This window comes from Carettochelys insculpta, chromosome 1 (genome assembly GCF_033958435.1).
Source record: "Carettochelys insculpta isolate YL-2023 chromosome 1, ASM3395843v1, whole genome shotgun sequence".
In the NCBI taxonomy this organism is placed as follows: domain Eukaryota; kingdom Metazoa; phylum Chordata; order Testudines; family Carettochelyidae; genus Carettochelys; species Carettochelys insculpta.
This window is the reverse complement of record NC_134137.1, coordinates 8703509-8716069: the sequence shown is the minus strand read 5'-3', so window position 1 is coordinate 8716069 and position 12561 is coordinate 8703509. Positions and strand designations below refer to the sequence as shown.

The 12561-nt window shown below is 45.3% G+C and overlaps 1 protein-coding gene across 1 annotated transcript; it reads right to left on the bottom strand.

Moving 5' to 3' along the window:
* Positions 1–7268: 7268 nt before the first annotated feature.
* LOC142002990 (olfactory receptor 51G2-like) lies at positions 7269–8204 on the bottom strand. The gene has a single exon (XM_074979566.1). The coding sequence runs from the start codon at positions 8202–8204 to the stop codon at positions 7269–7271; it is 936 nt and encodes a 311-aa protein (XP_074835667.1).
* Between the last annotated feature and the right edge of the window lie 4357 nt (positions 8205–12561).

The following is a 12561-nucleotide window of genomic DNA, read 5'->3' as shown; positions in this document are numbered from 1 at the left end:
AACCAGCTCAAGACGGCTCTTATGTCTGAGCCTGTGCTGAGGACCCCAGACTATGACAAGCCTTTCATCATCACCACAGAGGCTTCTGAGTAGGGCGGAGGAGCAGTTCTGATGCAGGAAGGACCAGATCAGCAGCTTCACCCTGTTGTGCTTCTCAGCAAAAAAATTGTCTGAAAGAGAAAGCCACTGGTCTTCCTCAGAGAGAGAGTGCTATGTGATTGTATATGCTCTAGAGAAGCTAAGACCATATGTGTGGGGGCGGCGCTTCCATCTTCAGACTGACCACTCCGCTCTTCAATGGCTTCATTCAGTCAAAAGAACCAACAAGAAACTCCTTCGGTGGAGTTTGGCATGCCAAGACTTTGACTTTGATGTCCAGCACATTTCAGGAGCCTCTAACAAGGCAGCTGACGCCCTCTCCCAAAAGGAATTTCTGGACTCAATTACATAGGACATTCTCTATATCTGTGTTGGTACTCCACGAATGTGGAAGCATTTTGTTATTTCTCATGTAGTTGCTAAGACTGTAATGTGTGCATGGACTTACTTTCTATGTCTTATCTCAGACCTCCAGGTAGAAATCACAGCCACTGTCGCCAGAGGCTGTCCAGCACTGTCTGTGATTTGCGGGGCATGTCATGATCATGAGGGTTGGCCAGAAGCGTGGGAGTAAAAGGGTTAACCTCCTTAGCCAGGTAGGGTTGGCCTATAGGAATGTAGGTAATAATTGATTTTTTTTTGGCTCCTCCTTTTTTCTGTCCTCTGTTCCTTCTTGTTCTTTCCGGACATGAGGGAGAACATAAGAACATAAGAACATAAGAATGGCCATACTGGGTCAGACCAAAGGTCCATCAAGCCCAGCATCCCATCTGCCGACGGTGGCCAATGCCAGGTGCCCCAGAGAAGGAGAACAGAAGACAATGATCAAGTGATTTATCTCCTGCCATCCATCTCCTGCCCTTGTTATGAAGGCTAGGGCACCATACTTTATCCCTGGCTAATAGCCATTTATGGACCTAACCTGCAAAAATTTATCAAGCTCTTTTTTAAACCCTAATAGAGTCCTGGCCTTCACAGCCTCCTCGGGCAAGGAGTTCCACAGGTTGACTGTGCGCTGTGTGAAGAAAAATTTCCTTTTATTAGTTTTGAACCTACTACCCATCAATTTCATTTGGTGTCCCCTAGTTCTTGTATTATGGGAAAAGGTAAATAATTTTTCTATATTCACTTTCTCCACACCATTCATGATTTTATATACCTCTATCATATCGCCCCTCAATCGCCTTTTTTCCAAACTGAAAAGTCCCAGTCTCTCTAGCCTCTCCCCATATGGGACCCTTTCCAAGCCCCTAATCATCTTAGTCGCCCTTTTCTGAATCTTTTCTAATGCCAATATATCTTTTTTGAGGTGAGGAGACCACATCTGCACGCAGTACTCAAGATGTGGGCGTACCATAGTTTTATATAGGGGAAGTATGATATCTTTTGTCTTATTATCGATCCCTTTTTTAATAATTCCTAACATCCTATTTGCCTTACTAACTGCCGCTGCACACTGCGTGGATGTCTTCACAGAATATCTCCCTCCAAAAACAGACCCTCCAATCATCTGTAAGTAGGGTAAAGTTTAGATAAGTCCATTAGGCTTTATTGTTTTATGGTTTGGGAAGTGGGATCTGATGTCTGTGCACTTTTTAGAAATGTTCTTTTACTCTCCTTTGTAACTAAGTTCTAGTCCCATGGTGGAGACTCCCCATGTGTTTTACTTTGTGACTCTTCCATCTGGTCATGAGGCTTGCAAGACGAATATTGTTGTAATAATAAAGCTTCTCTCTTTTTCTTTTCATTAACCTGGTATTGGTTAATGTTTGTGTCCTGGTTTTTTCACTTTTGGGGCTGAGATTTCCCAAGTAGTCTCCCTGGTTTCCTTATTATTACTTGGGTGGTGGCAGTGAATTTTATCCCTAAAATCTAAGGTTTTAGGATTTTTTTTGGGGGGAAGTTTATACCAAAACCTGGTAGATAAGGTTTTGGAGGTACTTTTGCTGGCCCCCACTTCTGCATTTGTCTTGCTAGAGTGGGGAAGGAGCCATGACAACATTAACTCCTGATAATGGGCCATTTCCACCCTGACCAAATAGATCTTTTCAGCTCTGGCCCTCCCCTTTATGGAGACCCTCTGTTTAAATCCTGCTCTGAACACCCCACCCCCGGCACTCTTGCATTTGACAAAATGGGTCTCTGCCCATGAAAGCTCATGTTCCAAAATATATGTCAGTCTATAAGGTGCCACAGGACTTTTTGTTGTTTTTGAAGATACAGATTAACACATCTACCTCTCTGATACTTATCTACAGGTTAGAGTTTCTTGAGCCATTAGCCAGTGACAAAATAGAAATATGCCTTATTGGGTCTTTTGTGGGCCTGAATTCCTTCCTTCACAACCTATCCAGAGTAGAAGCTTTTCAAATACATTTGCTGATTAAATTTCCAGGAGCAAATAAACCTGAGGGAATTTGGGCACTAATTGCTCATTTGAAGTGGAGGAATGGTCTCCTCTTACTCAGCCGACACCAGGATCGGGTCCAATGCACAAGATTTAACTAGAATAGTTGCACAAGGTCCTGATTTGGGAAATCTGGAACTCAGAGCTCATTTTAAACGTGGAACTCCTGCGTAGCTTGAGTGCTCCCCTGACTATGAAGTGCAGGCAGATGTAGAGACAAGTTCCCTAAGGTATCTAGCACTGCCTGTGCTCCAGCTCCATCACTGATTCCCCCAACAGCCCAGCTGAGTCCTCTGCTGCTACACAGAACACCTGCACATGGAAAGAGCTGGCAGCCATTCCTCTGTGCTTGGCATTTTACTGAGGGTGAAACCTGCCAACCTACCCAATTCCTGATGGAAGGGAGCACTACTGGTACCAGGGGTCTTCACTCTACAGGACGAGGGGCCATCAGAGAGGCTGCCCAGGCAGCAGGCATGTTTATGAAGCTTGCTTTTCCATTACCTTGGGGGCTATTTGGCCCTTAGAGAACCTCAGCTGTTTGCATCATGCACAACAGCTTTAATCCCATCACAGCCAGTGGCAAACTGAAAGAGAGCAAATCGCAGGAGAAAGGGGTGATGCTACTGGACTGCCAACAGCATGGCGTACGTGATTGGATTTGAGTTAGGAATTTTGAATCTTGACTGATGAGACCAGCTGTTCTCCATGTTTTCATGCACTGGCTAGAAATCTCTGTATCAGATGACCAGCACTGCTCAGTTCATCTATTGTTCCTCAGCTGTTTCCGAACACTCTTATTTAACTTTTTACCCCTTTTAGTTGGGAGACATTATTTCAAGCTAACTTCTCAGTCCACTTTGTGGAAAAAAATAAAGTTACAAAATGGTGTTCAGTGTCGTGTGGTCTGAGGCCAGGCCACTTCAACCTTAATGAAACTTTCTAAAGGAGATTCCTTTCCTCCATGGTCCATTGTATTTATTGATGACCAGTCAGCCCGGTCTATTTTCTTCACTCTTCTATCAGAAAGGCTAGCTGAGGGTTCTTCCCAACATAACCTTATTTCAATTGCATATACATAATATTCATAACTTTGAGTACAAAAATGAAGAATGCAAACAAATAAGAAAAACACATTATCCAGATCATAACTTTTCTAGGGACATCTCAGAAGACATATCTTGAATGCAGCCTGCTGGTCAAGATGACCTAGTTTGAGCAAAGGAACTGAAATCAGATACTCAGCCATCCATTACGTTACACCTTCCATGTAAATGACTGGAGTGTGCTCACCAAAACAGTGACCAATGGCATTTGGACACAAGAGGAAGAACCAGGAGGTAGACCTACTAGGATCCATCTTGGACTTTTATCTTCTGGTACCTGTGCCTGTCTCCAAGGATTCATGTTCCATCATGTTGACCCAATGGGCTGGATCTACAATTCTCCAGTAATTAAAACTATGTGACTTGGAATTGTATCCCTTATGGGATGGATTTTAAGAAACTTTCAAGAATCAGCACATAACATCGCTGGCCTGCATGGAGAGCTGTAACTGATTTATGTAATAAGTATTAGAGAGGTAGCCATGTTAGTCTGTATCTTCAAAACCAACATGAAGTCCTGTGGCACCTTATAGACTAACAGATATTTTGGAGCATAAGCGTTCAGGAGAAAGAACCGCTTCATCAGATGCATTAGATGAAGCAGGTCTTTGCCTATGAAAGCTTATGCTCCAAAATACCTGTTAGCCTATAAAGTGCCACAGGACTTCTTGTTGGTTTTGATTTACATAAAGCATCGCTTGAACAATATTTCTAATCTTGTTCTTTCTTTTTTGTTAATAAACCTTTAAATATTTAGATCTGAAGGATTGGTGATTATGCTGATTTGGGTAAGATCCAAGTGCATATTGACCGGGGACACTTCCATACTCAGAGTGCAACCATGGACTTCACCAGGGCCACTTTCATTTATCTTGCCCAGTAAGGCAGAATAAAAGCCACCAATCTCATGAGGCCTGGAGGCTGGTGCTCCTTGGGCCCCATCCTTTCATTCTCCCTCATGGATTTTATTGGTGCTCAGCCTTATTTGGGACACTAGATGGCTTTGACGAGTTGCCTTGACTGCAGATCAGCACCTACCTGTTGCTTTGCTCTCCCCCCTCACTCGGTCTGGGACTTAGAGAATGCTTAACTGCTCTGCCCTGAGCACAGGACAGATCCCACTCATTGCTTGCTGCCTTCCCTGGCTGAGGGCTTGGGACTCCAAGATTACATAACTGCTGTCTGTACCTAGTGGCTCAGAGCCTGCCAACAGCTGGCTGCCACACTGCTCTGCTTGGCCATCGGGCTGGAACACAGGGTGAGCTAATTCTCCTCTTTCCAACTTCACCTTTACAAGGGTGAGACAGAGAGGAGACCAGGAAGGGGGGATGGCTGCTTAGACGACAACCCTTTTTTGTGGAAGACGTCTTATCTCAAAGCCTCCCTGTGTGAGCCTGGGCCCAGTCACGATGCTGCTCAGCTGTGTCCATGTGACAGGGCCAAGGCGAGGAGCTAAACTTCATCCCTCTGGCTGCTTTCTCCTAGTCACTGTCTCTAAGATTTGTCCCCTGTGGCCGTTGTTCCATTGTTTGGTAGTTACACTCGTTCAGCCTCAATGACTCGCACACACCAGTCCACTGATTCCGTGTCCCAGAGAACCACTACCTGACCCTCACGGTCACCTCCAAGAACCTCCACATCCGCTGGAGTCAGGGGACTTCTAAGAACCCTGTTGGCCCAGTAGGCTGTGGTAAGAAGCCTTTGATAGGCAAATGTCTGGGGTGAAATGCTGACACAGCCCTTATGCTGGGGTCTCAGAGTATTTGCACATCTGTAACGTAATAACCTCCCACCACTACTCTGAGGTGAGGCAGAGTATTAACCATCCATGAAGAGGCTCACAAGCAGCCAATGGCTTGCCCATGGGGACTAATGGCAAAGGAATTAAATCCAACTCTCTGGAGTCACAGAGCTGTGCCCACACTTTAGAAACAGCCTTACTGCCACTTGAGAAGTGATGGTCCCAGCTGGATTCTCTGCTTTAACCTCCTGTGCTTCAGACTCAGGGGGTCAGGGGCGGGGGGTGCCAGAAACCAGTTGCAATTATTTAATTCACTGGACTGGACATCTCTGTCCTCAGTACAGTTCAGAGCAGCCCTGTGTGTTGACCTCTGTGTGACAGTAGCAGCTCCCAAAACCAGATCACACTCTGGCTACTGCCTTGTAGAATGGGGCCACCAACAGAGGAACCCCTTGGGGCCAGATGGAGCACTATAAGGGCCCTACCCTTCCCTCTAGGTCCCAGCTATGATTTACTTTCAGCCTGGAATAATTAAGAGCTTTTTGAAGGTCACAATAATTCATCTCAGTGAAAGCAGGGATCCTCCTTTCTTCCAGCCCCATCCTCCTCCTTGCTCATGAGTCCCCACCTCTACCCAGAAACTTACTGCCACTTGTTCCCCCATTTCGCCCAAGGTTCCGGCCCCCAGCCACATCAGGCTGTGGTTAGACCAACTCAGGGAATCCCTTGCATCCTGGCGAGCCCCAGACGCTCCCTTCTGCCTGGATTGTAAGTTCTAAGTGCTGATGACACAGCCTGTGGCCTCCCAGGGGCTGCCCCAGTGCCCTGCTCATGGCAGGAAGATGGTTGGGCTCTTCACAGTCACTCTGGCTTCATGCACAGCTGTTCCTCAGCTCCAGTCTCCAAGGGAAGAAATGGGGCAGAGCGAAGGGGCTTGTGGGAAGAGGAGAAAGACAGGTGGGGTCTGACGGTGGATGTAGAGAGTTAGGGGAAGGGGCTACAATGGGGACAAGGCTCCTACATGTGCTACACTTTTGCCTTGTGAAGAGATGATCACCCTACTCTGGATGGGCCAGGCTGTGTTAGGAGCTACCCGTGCCTCTGTTGGAAGAAGGGCACCATTTCCAACCCTTTGCACTGATGGGACAGCCCAACTGGATGGTGAGAGAAGGGAATGGGGTCTGAGTGTCTTGTCAGGACTCCTGTGGGTCAGAGCCTCACTCACACACACATCTGCCCCACATAACAGGAGAAGAAGCTCAGCAGCTGTATGGGGTAAAGAGCCATCAATGGGGTGCCAGGGCAGTTCCTGAGTGCTTCTCCTGGGGCTTCCATATTGACAGTGGTTTTGAGATGAGTCAGTCAGAAACAATTGGCTGAGGAAAAAGGGGAAGTTTGAGTGACTTTTCCCTTCCAACATCCCCATCCACCTGTAGTGAAGTCCTCATGGATCATACAGCACCCAGAAGGCTCAGAAAGGGCCAGAATTGCAAACGTAGAACATTTTCACTGCTGATTGCATGGCCCACAGATATTTAACTAAAGATGAGAGGACAGTGACAGATCAGTGTAATGGCAAACAACACCCACATCCCTTCACTTTATTGACTGAATGGACAGGAATTCAGGGGTCAGACACCCACCGATTCAGATGTCTATGGGCCAAACTTCCACCATTCCCCAGTTTCTCCACAAACTCAGTAACTTGGTTAATTCTTCAGTCTGCATTTGTCAACTTCTCACTGTGTTTTCTCCTCCATCACCAGAACTTCTCCAAGGCTTGTAGGCTTTAGATTCTGTCTGAACCTCATTCTAGGGATCAGAAATCAGTTGTGCATGTCTTCTTAGATGTAAGAGGTCTTTGTTTTTCATCTCTTGTTTCACTTGTGCGGGAGTCAGCTGAAGAACTGAGTCTTCACTTGACAAACACCCTGACTATCTTTGCACGAAGTTGTTTGTTTTTCAAACTGTACACAATTGGGTTCATGGTGGGTGGGAGTAGCAGGTAGATGTAGCCCATGAGAATGTGAATCAAGGATGAAGAACTACTTGCAAATCTGTTTATTAAAGACAAGCTTATCCCTGGGGTGTAGAATATGAGGACAGCGCAGAGGTGGGAGACACAGGTGCTCAGGGCCCTCAGACACTCTGCACGGGATGCAATGCTCAGCACCGTTTTGAGAATCATCACGTAAGAGAGAAGAATGAGCACTGAATCCAACCCCACTGTGATGACTGTAGCAAACAAGCCATAGATGTTGTTGACAGTTATATCTGAACAAGCTATCTTTAAGACATCCAGGTGTAGGCAGTAAGAATGGGAGAGGACATTGGCTCGACAGTATCGATACCGCTTCAGGAGAAAGGGGGCTGGGAGAACAACAGCCACCCCTCTTATCACGCATCCCAGTCCTATCTTGGCTATTCTTGGCAGGGTTAAGATGGAAGCATATCTCAGTGGGTTACTGATGGCAATGACGCGGTCAAAGGCCATCACCAAGAGCACGGAGGATTCAATGTATGAAAATGAGTGGATGAAGAACAGCTGGGCAAAACAGGCCTCGGGGCCAATCTCCCTAGAATTAAACAAGAATACGCCCAGTGTTGTGGACAGGGTGCCAATCGAAATGCCAAGGTCTGAGACAGCCAAAATGGAAAGGAAAATATACATGGGCTCATGGAGAGTAGGATCTGATTTTATAATGAAAAGAATGACTGAATTTCCTACTAATGAAATAACATATGTGATGCAGAAGGGGATAAAGATCCATTGATGGATGTCTTCATACCCAGAAATCCCAGAAAGAAGGAAAACCGTATGTGTGAATTTGGTGTCATTGGCAACTGACATAATGCAGGGCACAGGTCTGAGGAGTTCTGAACGTAGCCTCCTGAAAGAAAAAAAGAGCCAGAGACAGGATGATATTTCAGGCGATGTCAATCTGCTCTCAGTGCAAGTCGAGAGACTCCCAGGGGCTCAAGGAACATCAACAAAAATCACCGTCTTGGATTTGCAGTGCAGATGAGAGACAGGCATCGACAGACTGGAGCAGAGCTGTAGTCTGTCCCTCCCAGTATCCAGTTCCAGGTGCTACAAAGGAAGGCAAGAGCAGAAGTATAGCAGAGATCGAGGAGACTGCCTACCTCGAGGGAATGCTTCCCCCTCACCCACGAATTAGACATAATTTTGCATTAATCAGGAAGTTTATTGTTTTTCCAAAACTTACTAAAAAAACACAATCCTTGCTACTGCTAATGAGTTTTCTGGTTACTCACATAAGCATCCATTTTCTTTTTGAATCCTGCCATGGTCTTGGTCCCATGGGTATCTTATGGCTGGCAGTTCCACAGATTCCTTGAGCCCTGTATGGTTTTAGAGGTGTGATCTTCCCTCAGACACTCGCTCTTGCCATCCACTTCAGAGTGGGGCCCATTCTATTATGCCATGAGAAGCGCATGGTGAACGTGTTCGTTGTGTCCTTCTGTCCTGTATTAAAGCTGCCCGTAGGAATGTTGAATTGCCTCGGAATATGCTTTGTCTCCACTCTCAAGAGTCCAAATTATGTCCCTACCTCTTCGCAGGACTTGGGATAAACCCTGAGAACCATAATAATGACTTGTGCTGTGCCACTCCAGATTGAAACGTGCAGTTTCAATCAGAACCTGGCACTACTAACTTTCCTTTACCTAATGCTACTCATGGTACATTCCGACTCCCTAGACACCCTCAAAGAGCAGCTGAAGCCTGGCCAGTGTTGTCTGAATTGAAAGAGTTTGATCATCCTACAGGCTTCTCTTCATCGGAGGTGAAAGGAACTTAAATTTTCTACCAAAACAAAAAAGCGGTCAAGTAGCACTTTAAAGAATTGCAAAACAATTTTCGAGGTGATGAGCTTTCGTGGGCCAGACACACTTCTTCAGACCACAGCCAGACCAGAACAGACTCAATATTTAAGGCACAGAGAACCAAAAACAGTAATCAAAGTTGACAAATCAGGAAAAAAATTATCAAGGTGAGCAAATCAGAGAGCAGAGGGGTGGGGGTGAGTCAAGAATTAGATTAAGCCACGTATGGCAAAGAGCCCCTATAATGTCCCAGAAAATTTGCATCCCGGTTCAAACCACATGTTAATGTGTCGAATTTGAATATGAAAGAGAGTTCAGCAGCTTCTCTTTCTAAAGCAGACTGAAAATTCTTCGTCAATAAGATGCAAACTCTTAAGTCTTCAACGGAATGGCCAACTCCATTAAAATGTAGACTAACTGGTTTGTGGATCAGGAATGTTTTGATGTCTGTTTTGTGCCCATTCGCTCTTTGTCTGAGAGAGTTTGAAGTCTGTCCACATATCAATTCTGGTGATTCCATCAATGGACCTAACCAGGTTAGTCACAGAATCACGGGCACATTCACATGTTCCTCAACTAACATGACAGATGCCATCATGTACCAACAATGCCCAGATGCTTTGTATATTGGACAGACTTCAAACTCTCTCAGACAAAGAGTTAATGGGCACAAAACAGACATCAAAACACTCCTGATCCACAAACCAGTTAGTCTACATTTTAATGGAGTGGGCCATTCTGTTAATGACTTAAGAGTCTGAGCCTTATTGAAGAAGAATTTTCAGTCTGCTTTAGAAAAAGAAGCTGCTGAACTCTCTTTCATATTCAAATTCGACACATTAACACGTGGATTTTCTGATTTGTCAACTTTGATTACTGTTTTTGGTTCTCTGTGCCTTAAATATTGAGTCTGTTCTGGTCTGGCTATGGTCTGAAGAAGTGGGTCTGTCTCATGAAAGCTCATCACCTAATAAATTATTTTGTTAGTCTTCAAAGTGCTACTTGACTGCTTTTTGTTTTGATAGTATATAGACTAGCACAGCTCCCTCTCTGTTACTATCAAATTTCCTTCATCTGCTGTCCTGTCACAGTTCCCACTGGTGGGCTCTGGGCAGCAGACTGGTGTGCGGAGGGTTCAGAGCAGGTGTGGGGGTGGGAGAGGGAGCTCAGAGCTAGGACTTCCACCCTTGTACTGACCAGATGCCTGATCCCTGAATCTTCCTCGGGAATGGGGACCGGACTCTCCAGCCACGTATGCTCACAGCTGGAGACAAGGGGTTCTGAGGCCTCACTGCCCAGAGGCTTTGGGTGCTATGGCAGACTGGGGCTGGAACCTCAACCCCCAGATGTCCATCCATAGAGATATGTGGCATGGGGGGAGCAGTTTGGCCTCCTTTGTGGGAGGAAGGCCAAAAGCCAGGGGTGACTTACACATGACACAGTAGCGTCACCTGTGTCCGGTGTCTAACAGCATGCAGAGCCCCACCCCTGGCCTGCCAAGATTCCAGCCCTCCACGACCCCAGCCCATCACAACCCCAGCCAGCCAACTTTCTCTTGGTGCTCCACTGCTTGCCAAGAGCTGCAGAGAGGTCTCACAAAACTGACTGACTGCACAACAAAATAGCAGTTCAAGTTCCATGGTAATAAATGCAAAACAATGCAGACTGCAAAATATAGTCTCTGCTGTACGTAAAACGATGAGGTCTGAATTAGTAAAACAGGGATAGATCATAAGCCAGAAAATAGCGTATTATCTCTATATGGATCCATAATAAACCCACATCAGGAATACTGCCTGAAGATATGGTCTCCCTGACTCAAAAAAAAAACCAAAAAAAAAAACACCTAGAACTTTAAAAGTTGAAGAATAGGACAACAGAAGTGATTAAGGGTGAGGCACAGCTTTGGTATGAAATAAGATTAACAGTATTGTGGGATTTTTTCTTGAAAAAAGATGACAAAGGGGACAGTGATAGAGATCCATAAAATGAGATTTGGTGTGGAAAATAATAAATAAGTGTTATTTATTCCTTCACATAGTGCAGGAACTTGGGGTCATCAAATGAAATTAATAAACAGCAGGCTTAAAAGAAATGAAAAGGACGATTTCATCATGCATCATATGTTGGTATCTTTTATGACAGGACGTTGTGAAGATCAAAACTGTAAGCTATTACCCGGGAAGGGTGGAGATTGTGTCCCTGGCATTGTCCCAAGGCTCTGTTTGTCAGAAGCCAGGGATGGGCCACAGAGGGTGATTTTCGTGTGTGGGAGGGGAGTGCATGTGCATGTTTGGAGGGGGTTATTTGCTTGTTTGCTGGTTTATTTTGCATTGCCTCTGGAACCTACTATTGGCCACTTTTGGAAGACAAAGTGTGAGAGCCAAGTTTTTGTCAGTTACCAAGGGACTGTACCATAGAAGTGTTCACTGAACAAAGAATTAGTACCGCAAACCCATTGCAAATAATATGTGAAATCTTTCTTTGATATTTTCTTTTCCAAGTGGCAAAATATTAACATATCCATCTTTTAGCACACTGAGTTCAAGCCACTCTCCTGCCATGTCTCTTTTCAGAGGTGATTTGTTAGGTTAAAGTGGGAACTTCGCCTGTAGCATCCATCATGTCCATTTCTTCAGAGTCTTGAAAATTTACCCTGTTTCAGCCCTTTGGGGATCACTTGTCAGTAAACATATGTTTAGTAGCTCCTGTCCCCCTGGGTTAAAAGCTGATTGGTTCTCTCAGACTCCATTCTGTCCGTCTGTCTCCTGCATCTGGAGTGTTAACTACCATCGGCGTCAGTACAGAAAATGCTCGTTCCTTGGGCTGTCACTCTCAAACTAATGGCTTCCAAACTTTTTTTTTTTTCTCATTTGCAGAGCCCTAATAAACTATGAAAGGAGGTGTGAATAACTTTGGGAATCTGACATTGTCTGGAGATTCCCAGTTCTCTAAAGACCACAAGTTGGAGACCATGAGTCTAGTACCTAGTAACCCCAAACCTGTTATTTGGGTAGAAATGGAGATTAGAAGAACTAGATTTTAAAATCGGTTGCCTTTGGAACTTCATTTTCCACCTGAAAATAATCTGTTGCTCTACCACTCTCTATCATAATGAAGGCGTCTGTTAAACATGGTTCTGGGGATGTCTGCTATAGAGCTGCATTGGGTTAAAGGTTGGGATGTTTCTGTTATGGCTGTATTGGGTTAAACACATTTGGCTCATCTTCCAGGCTGCTGGAAGACAAGCAGGAAGGGAAGCAAGAGCTGAAGAAAAAAATGTCTCTAAGTGAGTACTGCAGAGTGGTAGAGAAAGAGTATTGGACCTACAAGCTGTGAAGAGCCTGTTTCTGGGCTTAAGT

Excerpts from the sequence above, each read along its gene's own strand:
- LOC142002990 (XM_074979566.1), bottom strand. The coding sequence starts at position 8,204 with ATGTCAGTTGCCAATGACACCAAATTCACACATACGGTTTTCCTTCTT.